Source organism: Mastomys coucha, unplaced genomic scaffold (genome assembly GCF_008632895.1).
Source record: "Mastomys coucha isolate ucsf_1 unplaced genomic scaffold, UCSF_Mcou_1 pScaffold23, whole genome shotgun sequence".
Lineage (NCBI taxonomy): Eukaryota > Metazoa > Chordata > Mammalia > Rodentia > Muridae > Mastomys > Mastomys coucha.
The window spans coordinates 25,204,976-25,227,223 of record NW_022196906.1 but is presented as its reverse complement, the minus strand read 5'-3'; the positions used below and the strand labels follow the sequence as shown (position 1 = coordinate 25,227,223).

The 22,248-nt window shown below is 40.8% G+C and overlaps 1 protein-coding gene and 1 pseudogene across 4 annotated transcripts in view; both read left to right on the top strand.

Annotated features, from left to right (window-relative positions):
* The window catches only part of Aplp2 (amyloid beta precursor like protein 2), a 64,387-nt gene that overhangs the window by 26,601 nt on the left and 15,538 nt on the right, over positions 1-22,248 (top strand). For 2 of the 4 annotated variants that reach the window (XM_031346061.1, XM_031346062.1), the window contains exons 2-9: positions 5,377-5,550; positions 6,285-6,408; positions 13,649-13,761; positions 15,081-15,280; positions 16,518-16,726; positions 17,718-17,885; positions 20,575-20,705; positions 22,033-22,107. In XM_031346061.1, the coding sequence (XP_031201921.1) occupies positions 5,377-5,550; positions 6,285-6,408; positions 13,649-13,761; positions 15,081-15,280; positions 16,518-16,726; positions 17,718-17,885; positions 20,575-20,705; positions 22,033-22,107 (1,194 nt within the window). The remainder of the gene's footprint in view (positions 1-5,376; positions 5,551-6,284; positions 6,409-13,648; positions 13,762-15,080; positions 15,281-16,517; positions 16,727-17,717; positions 17,886-20,574; positions 20,706-22,032; positions 22,108-22,248) is intronic. The other 2 variants (XM_031346063.1, XM_031346064.1) reach the window with 1 other exon arrangement.
* Positions 5,601-6,278, top strand: LOC116073860 (annotated as a pseudogene).

The window sequence follows — 22,248 nt, the reverse complement described above, 5'->3', positions numbered from 1 at the left end:
AAAAGTAGCTCTAGCTGTAACAGCAGGATTTGGGGACTTGGGATTTCATTGGCTTCTCAGTCAGGAAGCAAAGGTAAATGCTGTGCTATGCCATCGTTGTTCTCTCTCTGACACCCTGCCTATGAAATGTGCACGTGGGTATGACCTCCCAGACATGCCTAGAGGTGGCACTGACAGGTTTAACCAGTCACACTTTTAACAGCAACCAAAGTGTTTTATATGTATAATATTTATCATATGCTGTATCAGGACATTTGCTTTTCAGGAGTTGAGTGTGCTCTGATAATCTTTACTGGTTGTCTGATCTACAAGCGTGTCTCTTCTTTCCCTCACTCCTTTTACTCCCCTCCTTTCCCCTCCCCTCCCTTTTTGAGATAGGGTCTAACTGTGTTGCCCACCCTTGCCTCAAGCTTTTGGACTCAAACAATCCTTCCACCCCAGCCTTCCCAGGAGCTGGGATATAAGCACATGACACCAGACCCGGCTTGTCTTGTCTTTTTGACAGATTGGATTTGTAAAATTGAAACTATGCCCTCCAGAGTGGGATCTAGGCAGTTTGATCAAGATTAAAACAAAACCACTTGGTGGTTTTGGTGGTGCTGGGATCTAACCCCCTGGTTGTGCCTGCTGGTTGGGTGCTATTTTGATAAGCTACATCAGTTCTCAAATAGTTTTACTTTGAGTGTTTTAGGCCTTAAGTAAAAGTTGACAATACTGCAGAAATCTCTTATGCCCATCCATGGAATTTATATCTTGCATAACCCATATCGAGTACCGGAGCTTATGTTGGCACAGCTTATATAAATGATTGCTCTGGCTTCCCCCACCAATGGCCTTTTCCTGTTCCAGTATCCTGTTCAAGCTCCCACATTGCATTCATTTGTTGTTTGTTCCTGATCTTTTCTGATTTGTAACAGTTCTGTTTTTTTTCCCTGACCTGCTTCCTTTAATGTCTTGCTGCTGGTGAAATGCACACTAGTGTCTGGCTAGTGTTTTTACTCCAATTGTCTTCGTTTTTGTAGTTAGCCATAGCCTAAGAGAGATTTTTTCCTTGCTTATTATTTTTTTAAATTTTGCATACAATATAGTTTAATTATATCCTTTCTTTTTTCCCAGCTCTTTCCAGATTTATCCCTAACCCAACTTCATTTTTTTCTCCTGAGACAAATATGTTGAAGTATACTCAGAACGGAATGTATTTCACTTTCTTTCGATAAGTAAATCTTTGGTGAAAAGTTTGTGGACATATATTTAAATTGTTATATTTAGAGATTGGGTTTCACTGGCTGTTCTAGAACTTTGTGTAGATCAGGCTGGTCTCAAACTCAAAGAGATCTGTCTGCCTCTGCCCAAGGTGTGTGCCACCACTGCCTGGTGATCATGAAGGATTTATTCAATACTCGAAGAGGAATGAAATAATATCTTCAAGTTTTTTTTTTCTTTTTGAAAAGGGTATAAGAACATTTGAATAAGAATGTCTTTTATCACTAGCCTGTAAACCTAGCTAGATGCTACAGAGCTCTGTTTCACTGTTTATGAGACCTAAAGTGGTGGAATGTATCACTAAGCAGTGCCTTTCCATCTAAGGAAACCTCACTTCCACAGCTGTAGGGAAAACCCTGCCCTTGGGGAAGATACTGCCAGATCAGTAGGCTCTTTATCAAATGGTAAGGCCAGATTTGATTTGGGGTCAGTAGCTTCAGTGAGGAAAGAAGTAGCTGCTACATACCAGCTCTGAAGTAGGAGAGCTACATTGGTCTCAGCAGCTTTGAGAGGGGAGACAATTTATGAGCTCCAGCCAGAGATTGGGCTCCTAAAGTGATATTAAGGATGACTAGTTGCAGGCACAGACTTATGTTTCGAATATGGACTAAAAATGCTTCAAGCTTCTTCAGATTATTAGGAGCACTGTCTACTAAGTTGAATTCCTTTCCTTAGATAGCTGAATTCTTTCTGAGCCAAATTAATAAAATGGGATTTCTTATTAAGAATGAATTATTAAGTAAGTGGAGGCACTGCCTAGGAAAGCAGTTGATGCAGCTTGTTTTCAAAGCCTTGAAAGTGCTGCCACACGTGTGCATAGATTACAGGGACTGCTTAAGTGCCAGTGTGTGGGCGGGGGCATTAATTTTCTTTCGTAGAGGATTCCAAGTTCACAGGATATCAGAAGTGCTGACTTGGCAGTGAAGTCCCATTTATAACATGTTAGTTTAGGAAGCGGATTGATTTATATGTTGAAGTAATGGGTCAAGGCGCTGTTGGTGCTTAAGAAAATGGAGAGCACATTAAATAACAGCGTTTCTAAGTAAAGAAGTACAAACATCATGCAGCAGTGACCCTGTCACATTCTAGGTGAGGTTGGGGTATGTTTGATTAGTTGATTCCTACATGTGGCCCACAGAGGCCTTTTATATTTCAGAGGATACTGTCTTGAGAGTCTCTCATGACCACAAGGATTAATCTTTCTGAACTCAGAAGTGAATCACTGTATCCTATTAGCTGTCTGGATTGATTCCAGTTACTCTCTTTCTTGGTGGTAACTGATGTGAGATCTGGCTGTTTTGCTCTCCTTCCTGTTGCTTTAACCTCTGATGCTCTAGACTCTTTAGGGAAGATAACACTGACCATCTCACTGCAGAAATCAAATGCACTTACACTGATGTATTGACCTCTGCGGTTGACCCATTAACTGAGCATTTATACAGTTGAAACTCTTGTGGTCTTTTAGCCAGCAACCATAATGAGTAACATGTGGAACATAGTCTTGGCTGATAAATGCACTAGAATCGACCATTTCAATGTTGTGGCTCAGTAGGCCTACACAACTAATCCACACTTCTTACCCCTGTTCATTCTGAGGACTTAAGAGTCAAAAGCTTCCCCTCTCCTTCCAGTCTTGTGTATGATTAGATGTAGTGCCCTAAGTCCTATTTGTTTAGTAGGTGTCTTCAATGTTAGATTCATGCAAGATCATATGTAATTGAAACATGGCTAAGAATTCTTTTACTTCAAATTTGTTTTTTTCTTTTTAAAATTTTATTTTATGTGTATGGGTGTTGCATGTAAGTCTGTGCACTACATATATGTCTAGTGCTTGCAGAAGCCAGAAGATGTCCATTTCCTGAAAACTGAAGTTACAAATAGTTGTGACCTACTGTGTAGATACTGGGAGCTGAACCTTGGTCCTTTTAACTGTTGGTCCATCTCTCCAGCCCCTTGGTGTTTATTTTTTTTCTTGCTATGCTTACTTTATACATTAAGCTTTATTATATCATGGAAAAAGCATGTTCAGTGTACTTCATAGTTCTAGGCATCCCTGTGGGTCCAGGAATATAACTTCCATGGGTAAAGGACTACTGTAACACTGGGCACAGATGCTTGTGTTCTTCAAGGGCACACTGCTTGAGATGAACCTTGCCTTTACTAAATACTATTTCTCGCCTGTTTCTGAGCTGTTACTGGTTAAGGTCTTGTCATAAAACATGGATATTGCCAAAGAATGGCTGGGATATTTTTTATGCAGAATTAGATAAATTCATTTATGAAATCCCTTCATCCCTTTCTTTTCTATTTGAAAAAGTTACGATCTTGCTTTGTTGAGCAAACTGGTTGTAAACTCATGGACTTCTGCCTCAGCCTTTTGATGAACTGGGACAATAGATACATGCATAACTTATGAAATCCTTTTCAGTGTTCTGTTTCCATGACTGAAGCTGCCACACACTGATTGTTAATTACTGTTGTATTATGCTGTAACAAAGTGCCTGAGACAATCAGCTTTTTAAAAAAAAAAAAAAAGATTGATTGTATTGCCTTACAAGTTTGGCGGCTTCAGTTCATGCTGTTTTGCTAGCCCTATGACTTTTGAGCATCATGGTGTGAATGAATGTGTTCTTATGTACACCACCTTAGTCCAAGCTACAACTACTTTTCTGTTGGCCCACGCACTTCTAGCATTCTGAGCCCTACCCTTGCTTACTCACAGTCTACTTTTACTCTGTAACCAGCAGATAGACATTGGGAACTAGAGCTCTGTGTTTAAATCTCTCAACACTTAAGTGATGAAGGCTGAGATCCTTGCAGTGCCAGACTGTAGACCTGGCTCTACTGCTTCCTTCATAAGCTCTCCACTCTAATAGAGATCACATTCTTCCTAATGTCCACTCAGTGCTGGGTTATTTTCCTCTTTAGTAGGACTGTGAATCTAGTTCCTTTTTTAGTGAATTTTGACTTGACACTAGATGGAGTACTGAGGAAGTATATTCATTAAATATAGTTACTTGATGGAGATTTTTTTGTTGTATAAGTGAATTAAGGAAATCATTTGGGGTTTTAGCTGTTCTCTGCTCTCATAATTTGTGTGAAGGAATGAGTAGCTTTTATTAGACTGGATGGTAGTCAGGTTTGGGATATTTTGAGTGCTCAGTAGAGGTTAGATTTCCCATTCCACTTCATCATATATACCCAAAAGTTATTTTTAAATTCTGGTATACTTCCTGCAGCACGGGTTTGTTTATATCAAGTACCATAGGCTTATCATCTCAACCACTCAGGAAGCTGAGATACGAAGAGTTCAAGACCCACTTGGGCAAAGTGAGTTTCAAGACAAGCCAGAGTAACTTAGCAAGACACTATCTCAAAATAAAAAATGTAAAAAGAGGTACAGATACAGCTCAGTAGTAGAGTTCAGACCTAGCGCTTATGAGACCCTAGATTGAATCTCCAGTATCAGAGTGATGTAAAGACAAAAAGTAAATATCTGAGATTATAAAATATTTTTAAAAAGAGATACCCCCCTCATTGATACTGAACCATACCTATTCCTACCAAATTTAGCTTGAGCCAGGACAGTAGTGTTACTACTGCTTAGAGACTATGGCTGTCTTGATATTCAGATTTACAGACACTTGTTGTGGATCTCATATGTCAGTCAGTATAAACTTGTTCATATTTAGGGAAATACAAAGTTGAAATTTTCTTTTATTTGTCTGAAAATGCTTACTTTCAAACTTCACAGAACTTCAGTTCTGCGTAATTTTTGGTAGTTCTTTTATGTCCCCAGTCCCCTCAGGTGGATGGTAGTTGAGTGGATGCAAGGGTCTTGACATACATAGAAATCATTTCTCTCCTATCATGTAGGTCCTAGGGATCAAACTCAGTTGTCAGGCTTGGCAATAAGTGCCTTAACCCGCTAAACCATCGTGCCAGGTTGGTGATCTTCCCTCCACCCAGACCACATCAGAATATTCCTACAGGATTCTTCCAGTTGAACTGAGTAATCTAGTTGTGAGATAATTGATCCTGTCTGAATTGTTAAATGACTGTCTTTGCAGATCTTTTGAATAAATCTGAGACCTCTGGTTTATCTTTTGATAGGCTCTTGCAGCCAATGCTGGAACAGGTTTTGCTGTTGCTGAGCCTCAGATTGCGATGTTCTGTGGGAAGCTGAATATGCATGTGAACATTCAGACTGGGAAATGGGAGCCTGACCCAACAGGCACCAAGAGCTGCCTTGGAACAAAGGAAGAAGTTCTTCAGTACTGCCAGGAGGTAAGGGTGTTGCCTGAAAGTTCCCCCTCTTCCTCTTTTTCTGTGTCAGGGTGGCATGTGTTCCCCTGCCCAAGACCCAAGTACTAAGAACTGGAGCTCTAGTCCTTTTAGTTTCTAAGTATGTGTGATATGATTTAGATATTGCAGAGGTTTTGCTTCCTGATACCCAGTCAGATTTGTTTTGGGTTGAAAGCTTGTTGCATTTACCTTGCATATAGATTCCATTTTAAAATATAATCAATGGGAGGAGTCAGAAATAATAGCTATCAAAAGGAAACTAGCCTTTGTCCTAGCTGATTGCACTGGAACTGGAGGGAGCAGGTGCAGCCTCCATATGCAGAACGATGATGGTGAATTTGTGGATCTGTATATACTGCAGAAATGCTCAGGGAACAGCCACATCATTGGTGCCCATCAAGATGAATACATCTGAGGGTGACAAGGTCACAGGCAGGTTTAATGACCAGTTTAAAACCTATGCTATCACAAGATAGGCAAGTCAGATTGATTCTGTTCTCCAGTTGGCTAAGGCTGATGATGATGTCTCAAAAAACCTTGGAGGAAATTTGATTATCTATTATAAAAGTAGTAGTTCAGAATATCTTTATTTTGTTGTTAGAACGTGGTATAGTGTGGTTGAAATTGAGGTTGCTGTAGCATATGGGTGGTCTCGGAGTTATTTATCCATCTGCAGGCAGGTTTATTGTGTGAATTTTGTTGTTGTTCTTAAACAGATATATCCAGAGCTGCAGATCACAAATGTGATGGAAGCAAACCAACCAGTCAGTATTGATAATTGGTGTCGAAGGGACAAAAGGCAGTGCAAGAGTCACATTGTGATACCATTCAAGTGTTTGGGTAAGTGCTTTTGGTCGCCTTTTAGAAGTGCCTCCCCAGCCCTTGAACGGTGCTCTTGGATCCCAGTAAAGTACCTGCATCTGCTAAAGCTCACGGAGGGATTTCTCCTGGGAGTTCTTGTTGCTTTCTTGTGTTGGTGGTAGACTTCGTCTCTGAGACTGCCTGCCTCTCCCATCATGAACCTCTTTTTGCCTCTAGAGGATGAGCCTTTCACAGGACACCACACAGAAAGAAGCATTACCTGCAAAGCAGTGCAGATTTGCCCTTAGCATTAACCATTTGAAGGCAATGGCAAGAACGGTAGTTGAGGAGCAGCACTTCAGAAAGCAGCCAAGGACAAGAGTCCTCGGTCCCTGCAGTTCATCTTGTTCACATTTGCACTGTCAGATCAGGCAATGGGTAGTTCTCTTGAGAGGGAACGTGACTCATAAACATGTGGCCAGGTGCCAGGTCCAGATGCTGTGTGGATCCACCATTCTCAAGGGCTGGGGCAGTGTCATTCAACCACTGGTGTGATGCCCTTTAGTGCCAGCTTGAACAAAGCTGTGAGTGAGTGTGTTCCTCAGAAATAGGGTTGTTACTTAGTGAATGTAGTCTATTTAACCCTTTGTTGTCTGACATGTAAATGGTTAACTCACAGTACTTTATATAGTCTGGGTGTTTCAAGCACAGATTGGTTCTCAGATGCTAGTAAGGGTGAAACAGCTGTGCTTGATCCAGTCATATTAACACAGGTAAGGCACTAACACTGACACCTGAGGAGATCTTTAGATCTAATATGAGCCATCTGTTAAACTTATTCCTCTCCCTCACTCCATTAAAACTTTCCCTTAACCCTATCTCGAAAAACAAAAAAACAAAAAAACCTTTCCCTTACAATGCAGACATCAGCAAAATGGAGTATGTTGCTTTTATTAGGCTCCTATGTAGCAAGAAAGTATTGCCAAGAGGAAGAATTAGAACCCAAGCAGCCAGCGCATGCAGCAGCTCTTGTGTTGCTGTACAGCATTTTTCAGAGGAAGGAGGGACATTGTGTATGCTTAGCCATCTCCTTTAAATCTGGACATCTTGCTGTGTAGTATGGAGTATGCTAAAATTTTTTTTTTATGCTATGATTTAAGGATGGTCTTCTCTTCCATTAGGTTCTGAGAAATCTACCTGTAACATTCTCTCAAAGTGTAACTGAAACAACACTCTGTGTGTATGTGTTTCCAGCTTCAGATTTTCTGTTTGCTTTTTTCTTTTTTTCTTTTTCTTTTTTCTTTTCTTTTCTTTTCTTTTTTTTTTTTTTTTTTTTTTTTTTTTTTTTTTTTTTTTTTTTTGAGCCTTGAAGCTGTGACTGTAGCCTTGGCTGTCCTGAAACTCTCTGTGTAGACCAGCGTGGCCTAGAACTTAAGAGATCTACCTTCCTCATAAGCTCTGGGGTTAAATGCTTCTGACACCCCTGCCCAGCTTAGTTTGATTATTCTTGAGTCTTTCAACAACCTCCCAACTTCATCACTGTGTTTTTAATTGTTTCTGTGATTAAAAAGTAAGTCCCATGAATATTGCCAGAGGTGAAATGAAAGCGGTAGCGTTCGATCCGAGTACGTTGTGGAGCTTGGTTGTCTAGTGCCCAGCATGTACTAAGGTGATAGGCCCTGATAGTAAGCTGCTATTGGACCTAACTACTTATCTTTAAAAAGCTGTGTTGGTTTAGTGGTTTGCTAAAACAAGCAAAGAAATAAAACCATTCAGATACCCAGAGTACTGAGAATCAGAAAATGTGTGAACTTCTGGCCACACCTCCTTCCATCAGATTGCTTCTTCTGTTCACTTTTTGTCATATCTTGTTTGGACTGTGATGGCAACTTTCATGCATGTTTCTCAGTCATGTTCGCAGTTTGTTGCCTTCAGTGATATAAGATGATCAAATTATGTCCTAGCATAAAATTTTGTGGTTTCTATTCCTTATCCAGGTAAAGAATGTTGAAGCTCTTTACTAAGTATGGCTTAAAAAACTCCATGATTTGATCCTCCTTCTTAACTACACTGTCTGGCTCTTGCTTTACACTGCACCAACATTGGACAGCTTGGGTTTGTCTGTCCTTGCGGCTTTTTTGAAAACACATACTAATATTGTGTGTGTGCCTGAGTGACACAGGGCAGAAAGGGCATGTGCCACATACATGTAGAAGTCAGAACAGGCTGTGTGAACTTGGCTCTCTCCTTCCACTTCATGTGGGTTCTGGGATTGAACTTAGGTCACTAGGCTTGTTCAGCAAGTGCCTTTACCTCTTACCATGTTGCCAGCCCTAGTTTATGTATTTTTGAGAGCAGTGTCAGAACTTATATTATTATTAGGAGTTGTGTGACATCAGCTTGTTATGCTGCTGTTGAAAACTTGTCACTGGGTAAGATGTTGCCTGCAGTCGTGCTGGCTGCCCAGATGTGGCCTCTGGGTGTGCTTCTTTATATTGCTGCTTCCTGTGCCTGTTTAGCATGTCTTCATCTTCAAGGAAATGTTTTCTGGTATAAAAAATGCCCATCCTATGGTTTTTCCTCTTCTGAAGTTAGCCATTTTTTTCAGGAATTAGTCTTGATTTCTTTGAGTGGTAGTTATATTTAGCTGAGATGTGGACATTGGTTGTAGCTTGGTTCTCTCAAGGCTGTTACTGTTTCTTGGCCCATTTGTTAAACAGAGCTGTCTCTCTGCCACCTGGCTATAGCCTGCAGGAGCTCCTTCTTTACTTGCAGCTGGCAGTATGTCTGCTGTAGGTTTATTTACATGTGTAGTAGTGTTGGGGGCTGACCCAAGTGATAAACAGCCTTTGTTGTTATAAAAAAGATTTCTGTGCCTCAGAAAAGGGGTTAAACCCTGGAAGACACCAAGTGCTTGACTGGACTGAGGTGGTGAGGAGGAGTGAGTTGGATGTAACTCAGCTGCAGTTTATCTGAATCAGGGTGGGTTCTGTTCATGGTCTGTGTGTTGGGCGCACCAACCAGTGCATTCCTGTGTTTGTATAAGGATTTAGGAAATTATTTGCTGCTGTACTGTACTGTGTTGTTACAAATTTGATGTAAACTTCTCAAGTAAGACAAAGCATTTCAGTGTCTGTAAAACTTGACCAGTAATGATCTGCTTAGGTAAGTTTTCCCCAGAGTCTTCTAGCAAATGCTAGGAAAGGCAAGGAGCAGCGGAATGATGGAACTGCTGCTGAAATTCAGATGCTCTTCCTCCAAGTTCACTGTATGGAAAATTTATTTTATTTTGTTTTATTTTATTTTAATAAAAGGAGCTTGCAATAGGGGCCAGAAATAAAATTGTTCAATTCCATTTTCTGTATTCAGTTAACTCTAATGAACATTTTGTTACAAAAATGCCAAGTTTTCTTCTAGTGCACATATATATGCTTAAAACTATTTTTTTAAATGGGATAAGGTTGCATAGACTTTTTAAATTGACCTTGGTCAGCTATTTTATGCTACTTTTAGGATTATATATGTCATTGCCTGAGATAGGCCTGGCCTTAAGTTAATCAACTTGAAGGAAGAGTGAATAGGGATAGGAATACGGGGTAATTTTTTCTGCTTTTGTTTAATGATACTGTTTTGTTCTGTTGAGACAGGTCTCACTATGTAGCCCTGTCCACCATCACCCTGAACCCAGTGCTAGGACTAAAGATGTATGCTGCTATGTCCAATATTTGCTTACTGATTTTTAAAAATTATATTAAGCTGTTAGAAAATCCATGTTAAATATAACTGTATTTCTTATGATGATAGTATTCTATCATGCATAGGTATCAGCATTTAATTCATGCCTTGATGACTATCCTATTTTTACATTAATAACACTGGCAATGTTATTAATATAAAACATTTGTTTTACTGCTTAGGGTAAAATTTTTTTAAGAATTTAGTTTACAGTAGGACTCATGACTTTGATCCCAGCATTCAGGAGGCAGAGGCAAAGGCAGGTAGATTACTATGAATTTGAGGCCAGCCTAGTTTACATAACAATTTATAGGCTAGCCAGAGCTGAATATAGTGAGGCCCTGTCTCATCTCCCAGTCTCCCCAAAATAGGAGTTTAGTGTATTGCAAATTTAACTTTATTCTTTCTCTTTTAAAAAAGAGATTGATTCATTTATTGAATAGCCAAAGAATGGTTGTGTTTAATTTATAATGCCATAAGGTGATATTTATAAAATTTTTAAAATTTTAATACTGAAATATTTCAAATATTTAATACTGAAATATTTTCAGCATCCTGAAAAGTTAAAACAAGATAGTATTCATGGATGGCATCCCTTCTTCAGGTCTTTAATGTTTTAATGTTTTGCCATGCTTCCTCTCCCTCACCCCCATGGGCAGAAATGTTTCAAAGCCCAGTCCTTCATTTGTTTTACCTCTTTCCTAGTAAGTAACCACTACCAGAATGCATTTGACATCATTTTGGAGTTTATCCAAAATGTTATATAAGTAGATAAGGTTAGCGCAGTTAAACCTGATAGGTAATATTCCATTATATGGGCATTATATATACTTGTTTAGGGTCTCTATAGAATATATATGAAGTAATGAAATTGTGGATTTAATTTTTTTCTGATGTTGCAATTTATATAAAAAGGTAGAGGTTACAAATTAAAGTACATTAAAGCTTACTGTATACAGTCTCACCTAGGCCTTGAGGATCCTGAAAGACAGCACCATTGTATAACTTAGATTGACATTTCTTCTTTTCTAACAAGAGTTTAATAGTGTTGTGAACCTAGTTGTCATGTATAACATTGTTTCTGTATAGGGAGACTTCTTACTGCTGACATGTATGGTAAAGGCACTCCCTTCACCCCTGGTTCTATTGCCGTGAAAGGACACCATGACCAAGGCAACTCTTAAAAAGGAAGCATTAATTTAAAGGGGCTGGCTTACAGTTTCAGAGGTGCAGTTTGTTATCATCATAGCAGAAAGGATGGCAGCACACAGGCAGACATGGTGCTGAAGAGGAGCTGAGTGTTCTGCATCCAGATCTGCATGTAGCAGGAAGAAAGAGTCTGGCTTGGGCTTTTGAAAACTCCAAAATCTATCTCTCGTGATACACGTCCTCCAACAAGCCTGCACCTCCTAATCTTTCTTGAGTGGTGCTACTCCCTAATGACTAAGCATTTGAATATATGAGCCTATGGGAGCCATTCTTACTCTTACCAACACAACCCCCTTGGTAAGACCAGTGACTCCCTTTTTCTTTTCTTTTTTTTTTTAAAAGATTTATTTATTATTATATGTAAGTACACTGTAGCTGTCTTCAGACCCACCAGAAGAGGGTGTCCAATCTCATTACGGGTGGTTTTGAGCCACCATGTGGTTGCTGGGATCTGAACTCAGGACCTTTCGAAGAGCAGTCAGTGCTCTTACCCGCTGAACCCCGACTCCCCTTTTCTTAACTGAGAGAGTTGAAGGTGGTTTGAAGGACCAAGGCACGATATCAGAACTAGTCATGGTTCTACTTAGTTTTCTTGGAGCTAAGCTAGAAATCTTTTCTTAGTATACTGTGCCTGAACCTTCTTGTACACTCTCCTTTTCTTTCTTTTTTTGAGACAGGATTTCTGTGTGTAGTCCTGACTATCCTGGAGACCAGGTTGGCCTCTTAACTCATAGATCCACCTGCCTCAGCTTCCAGAGTGCTGGGATCAAAGGCTTGTGCCACCAAACTTGGCCTCCCCTTGCTTTTTTGTTACATTCCCTGCATCTAACCTCAGGCTAGCTTGTTTGCTTTCCCATATTCCTTACTTGCATCTTTACTGTAGAAAAGAAAGCACACATAGTTCTTTATTTTCTTCCATTTAGATCCTGTGTGGACATGTGAGTACATCAAAATCACCTGGAAAGCAAGTTAGTGAGTCCATCCATACAAGGTTAAATCAGAATCTCTGAAGAGTAGTCCAGTTACACGCACACACACACACACACATACACACAAACTTATTATGTCTCTGTCTCTCTCAATTATGGAAAATTAATAAACATCTAAATACTTAAATTAGTAATGATAATGATACTAATCTTCACATCCATCTTTTCCATCTGTGTGACAGTCAGTCAGTGTAGGAACCCCCTTCACTGTATTGGAAGAAAGACAGACTTCTTTCCATCCCCTCAAAGTTGAAACCTAAAGAGGAAAAAAACAGTGAATACATCTACCTTTTACTTATATTTTTAAATATTTATCTGACTTCTCCCAACCTCTCAGCGCCTTCCACATACATACACTTTGGTTGCTAAATTATTTGAAAATAAGTTGGGACACTGAAACAGCTTGCTTCTAAAAAACAGGAACAATCTACTGTATAATGATAATATAATCACTATCCTTTAGGAAATTTCCCTAAATGTTAAAATAATCTTTATAGATTCCTTTATAATAAAAAATCATACATTATATTTGGCCAGGAGAGTTTCTCAGTCTTTTAAATCTCGAGTTTACAATGTATTTTGAGTCCAGACCTTTGTTTAATAAACTGTTACTGGGAGCTGGAAATATGGTTCACGCAACAGTTAAGAACACTTGCTGCTCTTGGTTGAAGACTGGAATTGGATTCCTAAAGCCCGTGTCGGGTAACTCAAAACTGCCTGTAACTCTAGTTCCAGGGGTCTGCTCACCTGTACCCCTGTGCATATAAATATACTCATGTACATACATTGTACATTAAAAAAAACTTTGAAATGTAGAATATCTCAGAATTTGGATTTGTTTTGTTAGGATTACATTCAAATTATTAATTTTGGCAGGCAGGCTATAGATGATACTGATGCACTCTCAGGGCATTGCACATGTCAACTTGTTCTGAATTGGAACATTCTCTTGGTCACTAAGTTTTGGAAGTTTCCCACTGAAAAGGTTCCTTGCTCTTTTGTGATTAATCTTCCACTTAAAATTTTACCTGTATCAGTTGTTGTAATAGTTTTGTGAAGAAAGGCTCAGCACACTGCTTATGAGGTATGTCACTTGTGGTCATGGATGGGGATCCTGTCACTTCTCCCAGAAATGTATTGCAGTAGTTCCCGCACAGGATTGTAGCCAGACAGTGTTACTGCCAAAGCCGCAGGTGGGATAGGGAGTTCTTCTGGTGCCCACGTGTGCTTATGTGTGCCTGGATGTGCAGCTGCCTGTGGACATTAGGAGGATCTGGACTGAAGGCTGTTTTCACCCTGAATCTCAACCAGATTTGCTTCTGACAAAGGCTTTTTGTTTCTCCCAGTGGGTGAATTTGTAAGTGATGTTCTGCTAGTTCCAGAAAATTGCCAGTTTTTCCACCAAGAGCGGATGGAGGTGTGTGAGAAGCACCAGCGCTGGCACACCTTAGTCAAGGAGGTAAGAGCTCGTGTGGAGCAGGCAGCTGCCAGCTGTCAGAAGAGGAGCATTCCTTTCCAACAACACCAGGGGTTTAATTTCTCTTCTTTTTTTTTTTTTTTAAGTGTATAATTCTAGCTGGCCTGGTACTTGATATATACCTCAGGCTGACCTAGAACTCATCACAGTCTTCCAGCTTTAGCCTCCCGTATGCTGTAATTAAGAGGGGGTGTGTGCCACCACACCTAGATATTTCTGTATTAGATTACAAATACCTAGGAGGAGGCCAGAGAGAGGGCTCAGGGGTTACAGGTGCTTTATGCCCTCTCAGAGGACCAGAGTTCAGTTCCCAGGACCCATGTTGCATTACACACAACCACCACCTGTAGTTCCAGGTCCCTGGATCTCATGCTCTCTCTTACCTGGCATCCACAGGCACCTGCATATATGTGGCAGACACATAAATAAAGATGATAAAAAGATACTTGGGAAAAGACTAGCTATCTCTTGTACAGAGGGTACAGTAGAGAAAGTCTGGTTTCTAGAGTTAAAACTATTAGTGATGAGCTAAGAATATAAACTGGTAGCAGGGCTCCTAAGTAGCATGTTTGAAGCCTTGGGTTCAGTTTATTCCTAGCAATGTCACAAAAGGAACAGAAAATACCTTAGTGGTATTTCGTCCTTCATTTGGGCTAATGCATAGCTTATTAAAAGAGCAATTGTTTGGTATATGCAAGCTTTGGGTTTGATCCCCAGCACTACAGAATGGGGTGGGAGGTGTTAAAAGTTGAATCAAGGATCACATATGTTGTCAGCAGAGCTCCCAAGAAGGCATCCTGGCTACTCAGTTCAGAACTAGCCAGAAAGCCTAGGTATGCGTATGCACACAAACACAGCAGGCAAGCTTAGGTATGCACAGGCATACAAGCTTATCAAGCAAACTTGGGTGCCATTTCATTCTTCTGGTAGGGAAGAACACCCTTTCTTACGCTGATCCTTCAGTTAGATTAGTCCTCCAGTAATCTGTCTTTGGTCAGATTCTGGAGTAGTTGCTATCCCAGGAGTAATGGCATTGGATAACTTTAACTTGTTAATTCCTGAAACTCTTTAAATTGTTCCTTAGACCTTAAGTTTGGTCTTTTAGTTGTTTTTGTCTAAGGTGAAATTATAAATTAAGAAAAACTTCAAGTCTTCTTAAAATAATAGTATGATAACTTCTTGACAGAACAGTTAGCATGTCCAGAAGAGAATGTATTACCACCTGAGATTTTTTTTGGATGAAGCTAGGACTGGAGGGAGCTTGTGAAAATGTCCTGATGTGATCTGTGGATTTCTTGTAGGCGTGTCTGACTGAGGGGATGACCTTATATAGCTATGGCATGCTGCTGCCCTGCGGGGTAGACCAGTTCCATGGCACCGAGTACGTGTGCTGCCCTCAGACAAAGATTGTTGACTCTGACTCGACTATGTCCAAAGAAGAGGAGGAAGAGGAGGAAGAGGATGAAGAGGATGAAGAGGAAGACTATGATCTTGATAAAAGGTTAATTTGTTTAAAGTGTTGGACTCATTTTGTCTGGTTTTGTTCGATTTGGGAGGAGAGGTGGAGGCCTTTAAATCTGTGTTTGTGAAATAGGGGTCTCACTTTGTAGCCTTAGCTGACCTGGAACTCCTTGGACAGACCAGGTTAGTCTTGGACCAGAGATCTGCCTACCTTTGTGTCTGGAATTCTGGGATTAAACTTTTATGACACCATGGCAGGCCTGATTTTTAGCCTTTCTGTAAAAGTGGCTGTTGGTCCCTCATTGCTAGGTAAGGTAAAGGTTAGTGTCATAGGTTTCTTTTCTTCCTTTTCTGAATACAAAGAAGAATTTATTGATATTGAATATGCTGCAAGGGATAGCAGGCTGGGAAGTCTTAGTTAGGTCTCTACTTCTGTGATAAAACAATGACCACAACCAACTTGGGTATTTCACTCCCCATCTTCCAGTCCTTCATGAAGGGAGGGCAGGACCAGGAGGTGGGACTGAAAGATCATGAAGGAGTGCTACTTACTGGCTTGCTCAGTTTACTTTCTTATGCACCTCAAGACCACCAGTCTAGGGTGACAACCACCCACAATGGACTAGACCCTTTGAAATCAGTCATTAAGAGAATGCCTATAGACTTGCCTATGGGCAAGCTTGATCAAGGAGACATTTCATCAACTGAGTTTCTCTTCCCAGAGAAAGCTTGTTGTCAGGTGGCAAAACCCAACCACCAGGACAGGAGTGTCCCCTTGTGCTGAATTTCATCTAGCTTTTTATTTTAGTCATAACTGAATATATGAAAACCAAACCTGTGGCTTTTCTCTTTCCATCAATTTGGACTACATTGTTTTTTTAGTTACTTATTATTTTACATATATGAATGTTTTGTTTGCATACATGTATGTGCCTTATGTGTATGCCTATGCCCTTGAAGTCTGAAGAGGACCCAGGATCTCTTGGAGCTAGAGTTAGTAGTTGTGAACCTCCATGTAAGTGTTGGGAATTGAACCCAGGTCCTCTGCAAGAGCAGTAAGAGCTCTTAACCAACGTCCAGTGCCTGGGCCACATTATTTTTACAGGTTAATGCAATTCTGTATTGACATAAAGCTGGGCTAAGGGCTTTGGTGTTACAATTACATGTAAGATGAGCTTTTTTCCTGTCTCTGTCTTTGTGTTTCAGAATAGGGAAGGGAATCATGCTTTGTGCATAGAAATTGCTACTAACTTTGCTTTTTGGCTTATGACCTCTAGTGAATTTCCTACTGAAGCTGATTTGGAAGACTTCACAGAAGCAGCTGCAGATGAGGAAGATGAGGATGAGGAAGAAGGGGAGGAAGTGGTGGAAGACCGTGATTACTACTATGACTCCTTTAAAGGAGATGATTACAATGAGGAGAACCCAACTGAACCCAGCAGCGATGGCACCATTTCAGACAAGGAGATTGCTCATGATGTTAAAGGTAACGCAGTATAAAGCCATGGCTTTAAAATCCATGTTTCTTTACCTGACACTTGTATTATATTCCTCACTCAGCACAGGTAAGTCTCAGAAGGCAAAGTAGAGTCTGCACCATCAGGAAGACAGATTCTCTAGTGTGGCAGTGGTGCTGTCAGCATGACCAGGTGGCACATCCAGGAGAGATTCAGAGTGGAGCCAGACAGCAGGGTTTGGCATTATAAGGATCACATTAGAAAATTAGCAGCCGCAGTGCTTCAGGCTCCTCCACAGCCAGCTTAAGATGTGCTGTCCTCCCAGGCCGCTTCCCACTTCAGTGCTGCCCAGGAACCCGCTCTCTAGAGCCGAGTGACTTGCTTGGTTTTTCTTTTCCCGTATGTGTTCCTGTCTATAGTCTACCCTTCTTGTCAGGCATTTCTAGTGGGTAAGAAGAAACTGAAAAAGAAGAGGCTATGATAGTTTAGAGCCATTATATACTGCTGATTGTCTGTTTGAAAGTGTGGCAGACCTGAAGAATTAGTAAGGACTCAGCTGGAGGAAAATACTCGACTGCTGTAGAAGTGTATGATTTATTTGGAGATTTTGACAGTGGAAATACTGATCTTTTACAGGTGCTTCAGCCCATGCTGCAGGTATTACCATTTAAATGGCCTTTCTTCTCACATTGACTCCTTTGATCCTAGGAACCATCAGAACAAACAAAACAGACACCTGTCTCCACTGCACAGATCACAAGTGTGAGACTCATGAGAAGATCCTTTATGTCAGCCTGTGGTACTAATCTAGACTCAGTGCAAAACCAAAAAAGTAAAGTTATCTTTCTCTCTAAATATCTTCATCACATGGAAAGTAATTCTGTTTGCCTGTATTGGTGAGGTTAGTCCGGGCCTTCTGGGCCAGTTGTGGCTCCAGCCTTGCCCCAGCTGGCCTGGAGCACTGTGAAGCATTTCAAGCACTGCTTCTGCCCTGCTGACACTCTGACCATTTTCACACAGCTGTCTGCTCCCAGGAGGCCATGACGGGGCCCTGCCGGGCTGTGATGCCTCGTTGGTACTTCGACCTCTCCAAGGGAAAGTGCATACGCTTTATATATGGCGGCTGCGGCGGCAACAGGAACAATTTTGAGTCTGAGGATTATTGTATGGCTGTGTGTAAAGCGATGAGTAAGTCCCGCCTTGTGCTGGCCCTGCACAGCAGTGCCATCCTGTCCAGCCTTCTGTCTCTCCTGGCCGTCCTTGTGACTGCATCTGTCATGTTTATGCTGACTTAGGTGTTTGCTGTCAGTCGTTTTCCCCTCATCTTTGTGCTTGCTAGACCAAGGCTTTGCTTTCCTCTTTCTTGGCAGTTGTAAGCTCAGTTTTTGGTGTCCTGTGTTCCCTGTGTGTCTACTGATAGTTGGTGGTGGTAGTATGCCTACTCTGTCTGGTGCTGTGGGTGACACAACCAGGGACTTATTCTTTCTTGTGGGCTTGGAATTGATAGGCAGTGGGGTGGGGTTAGTGTCAGTAGGGAAGGCAGCTGTGTCCTCTGTGGAGCTGTTGGTGAGAGGTACCATAGAGCCATTACATGCTAGCACTGAGCATGCTCAAGCATGTGCCTTGGGCATTGCCTCGTTTTCTATCTTTGACCTAACCTTTTGCTGACCTCTGTACTACATGCTACCTGTTAGGATACCTACCATCAAAAGGGGTGACAACAGGAATACTTGTGGGGTTCCAGAATATTGGAACACCTTGTTTTGTGCATTCCAGTGGGAAGAAATCTGTTCTCTAAACTTGACTTGGCCTTGTCGTTGTTGTGGTCATGTGGGTTGTGCAGGGCCTTAGGAAGTGAGTGTGGTTCTGTTTGTGTGTGATTTGTTTTCAGAGGAAAGGCAGCGTTTCAGTTGTATTGGACTTATGTTAAACATAGAGAAAGTTTTTCTTTTCTCATAGGTCTTCCTTTGTTAAGACTCTGACTTATATTAATTCATGTGCTAGGAAAATCCTCAGCCCAGGCAGTTTGCCTTGGTTTCTGCTCTGGAACTCATTGGAATGAATGAGTTGCTGCCTGTCCCTGGGGTTTGCTGTAGCTTCTGATGGCTTTTTATTCAGATATCTTCACTGCTCTTCCAAAGGTTTAAGATTTTAATCTAGTATGGTGTGCTTTTATTGCTTCCATTCCCGATACACTAGGGAAAGGCTGTTTTTATTTAATAGTCTTGAAAAGGTAAAGAATGAACCATTGGAACTCCCATCCATAAACAGCTTATTTAGAACAAACAGATTTAGAGTTAAGAATTTTTGTCATGTTTACTGCTTTTAAAAATGACCTAGCTAAAGAATATCAAAACATTGTTTTGAGTTAATGTTTAAGGGGTTGAGGCCCTTTAGTTATCTCACTGAATATGGAGGGAGAAACTGTCTCTGCCTAAAGCTCAGACAGTGCTTTGAAATGAGCTGAAGTTTCATGTGCACCAGGAGAGCTCTGTTGAGGAGAAGCGCCTGTATATGTACTTGCAGGGCTCTTAGCTGGAGAGCCTGGAATACCTATGGATACCAGGTTTTCTGTGATCACCTCATGTCTCTTAAGGGGTCTGAGATGAGTGGAGGCTAAGCCTGTCATGACTCTGACCTATAGGTCATGTCTGTAGAAGTAAGTCTCCAGAGTGGTGTGCCTTGCTTTTTTAGTTTCTAGGAGTGTTTAGACCCACTGTGTGCATTTTCCTAGCCCAGAGACTGAAACCATCCATGCAGCATGAAAGCCTTTATACTTCTGATGACTGTGTATAGCATAGATTTGAAAATTTTCACCAAACATTGAGTAAACACTAGAAGAATATAATTCCCTAAGAAATATACTGTAATTTTGTTGTTCTGAAAGCTATATACTGAAATTCTTTTTAAGTTACAAAGAGACAAAATATCACAAAATTATACTTATAAGGCTTACTAAATAAAGGGAAGCAAGGAAAGTTGCATGTGATAATTTTGTGGAGTGGTTGGCTAATTTCTAGTTTTAAAATTAGCTGCAAACCTATTCTAATGGATTAAAACAATGCAAAGTAAACTTGCCCACCCAGTCCATCATGTACATAATCACTAGCCTTGGGGCTGTAACAGCTCATGCCTAATCAGCAGTGAGGTAAGAGGTTTCTGTTTTAATGGATCTATGCTCCGGAGGACAACTGGAAGCATCCTCAGTCAGCGTCATGAATCGACACCACAAAGGCATGTCTTCCCATCAGTAGAAGGTGTCTTCATCAAATACAGAAATTTAGTTTAACCGCCATCAGCCTTGTTACTGGACAGAGGTGTAAGAGTCCTTCAGTGATGCTGAACTAGCACGGCTTGGACTTTGTTCACTCAACCTGTATGCAAATAATGTGCACTTGCACTAGGTTTCCAAAATTAAGACCTGAAGATTGCCATAAGAGAGATAGGAGCCTGTTCCTTAAAAAAGGGCAACACCTTTGTGGAAATGTCTCCACGAGGTCTAATTTCAATCCTGGTTTACATTACGTACCATTAGGAATAAACATGTTGGCCTTATTTTAGGTTTTTAGGTTTCAGGTTCTGAAAGGAAGATTGTAGAAGCAGGTCTTTTTTTTTTTTTGTCCTACAATTAATTATAGGTAAATGCCTCGAGTGCTGAAGATGCTAGGGTTTTGGGCTGCCAATAAATTACTGTACTAGCATGGACTGACATGGTTAGTGAATATTATGCAAAGAAGATTGTCCACTGCAATCTAACAATGGAGCGCTCTGTACTTTTCTTACAAAGCCCCAAGACAAATTGAATCCATCTTGTGGGTCCTGTGCTTGACTGTTTACCTGACTACCAAAGAGAACTCCCTCTGTGACTTTGTTTTAGTTCCACCGACTCCCCTGCCAACCAATGATGTTGATGTGTATTTTGAGACCTCAGCTGATGATAATGAGCATGCCCGCTTCCAGAAGGCTAAGGAACAGCTGGAAATTCGACATCGCAACCGAATGGACAGGGTAAACATTACCAGTTCATACTGTTTGTATTGGTTTGGGTTTTTAGTGCTAGAGGTTGGATCCAGGACCTGGTGCTCACTAGGCAAGTATTCTGTAAGGCATGTTTTTATAGTTGAAGAGAGGGACATTGTTGACTAAAATGCCACAAGGTTCTGGAGAGATAACTCCTAGGTAGATGAATCTCTTTTCTTCACCTACTGCTTCTCATGTGATAACATTACTTTTTTTTTTTTTTAAAGACTTATTTATTATATATAGCTACACTGTAGCTGTCTTCAGACACTCCAGACGAGGGTGTCAAATTTCCCTACAGATGGTTGTAAGCCACCATGTGGTTGCAGGGATTTGAACTCAGGACCTTCAGAAGAACAGTCAGTGCTCTTAAACGCTGAGCCATCTCTCCAGCCCCCGATAACATTACTTTCAATGACATTGCAGACACTTTTGAATACTTTTTGTGCACTTGTTACTCTGTTCTGCTGTTGCTGACTTTAAATTTTTATTTTTAAAAATCCATTTTTTGTCAGTGTTAAAATTGAAGACTTGGGCTATGAAACTGAAAAGTAAATTAGATGAAGTAAAACAGTTATTAATACTTTCTAATTGCATAGGCAAGAGTCTTAAGTCTCAAGGATGTGTCTTTACTTGGAAGCATTCTAAAAGTAGGGAGATTTCATAGCTCATCCTGATCATGTTCAGCCTAATCCAGGCTGGCCTTACCTGGGGGCTTAGGATGTAGCTTACTTCTAAGAGTACTTGCTTAGCATGCACAAAGCCCTGAACTCGGCCCCAAGCACCACATATACCAGGTTAGAGGGACACAGCTGTTATCCCTGCACTGTGAACAAGGCAGCAGAAAGGTCAAGACTTGAAGGTCATCGTTGGCTACACTGAGAGCCTGAGGCCATGTTGGACTCTGTCAGATTGTTTCAGAACAGCAATAGTAATAGGGATTGTTTGCTGGACTTGTGCTCTACCCTTGTATCTTCTACACTGGACTTATTCTTAGTGAGATGCTCGTTATTTCATTTTCATATCATTTCTGATAGTAACAGGCATTACTCTTTAGTTTTTAAGTGAAGAGAGAATAAGCATAAAGAATAACTTGCCTAAGGTATATAACAAGAAGATCATGGTATTGAGGGGATCTAGGAATGACTGAGGCCTAGAAACTTCTGAGCAGCAATCTGGACTGAGGGATCATATGATATGGTTTCCTTTTGCACAATTTCCGGCATTGGATTCAGCACCCAGCAGTATTTTTAGAAAATGGGGAAGTTGTTTCAGAGGATTATTTTCTGAAGAGTGTTTTTGATTTTTGTTGTAGGTAAAGAAGGAATGGGAAGAAGCAGAACTTCAAGCCAAGAACCTCCCCAAGGCAGAAAGGCAGACCCTCATTCAGGTAGGATGCTTTCTTGGGGGACAAAAGGTCCAGCCTGGCCTGTTGAAAATATAGTCAGAGTTGAGCTCCCAGGGAATTTGAATGTAACACCTTCTCCTAGTCAGGGACTTAAATTACAAGGAAGTTGTCTCTCTCTCCCTC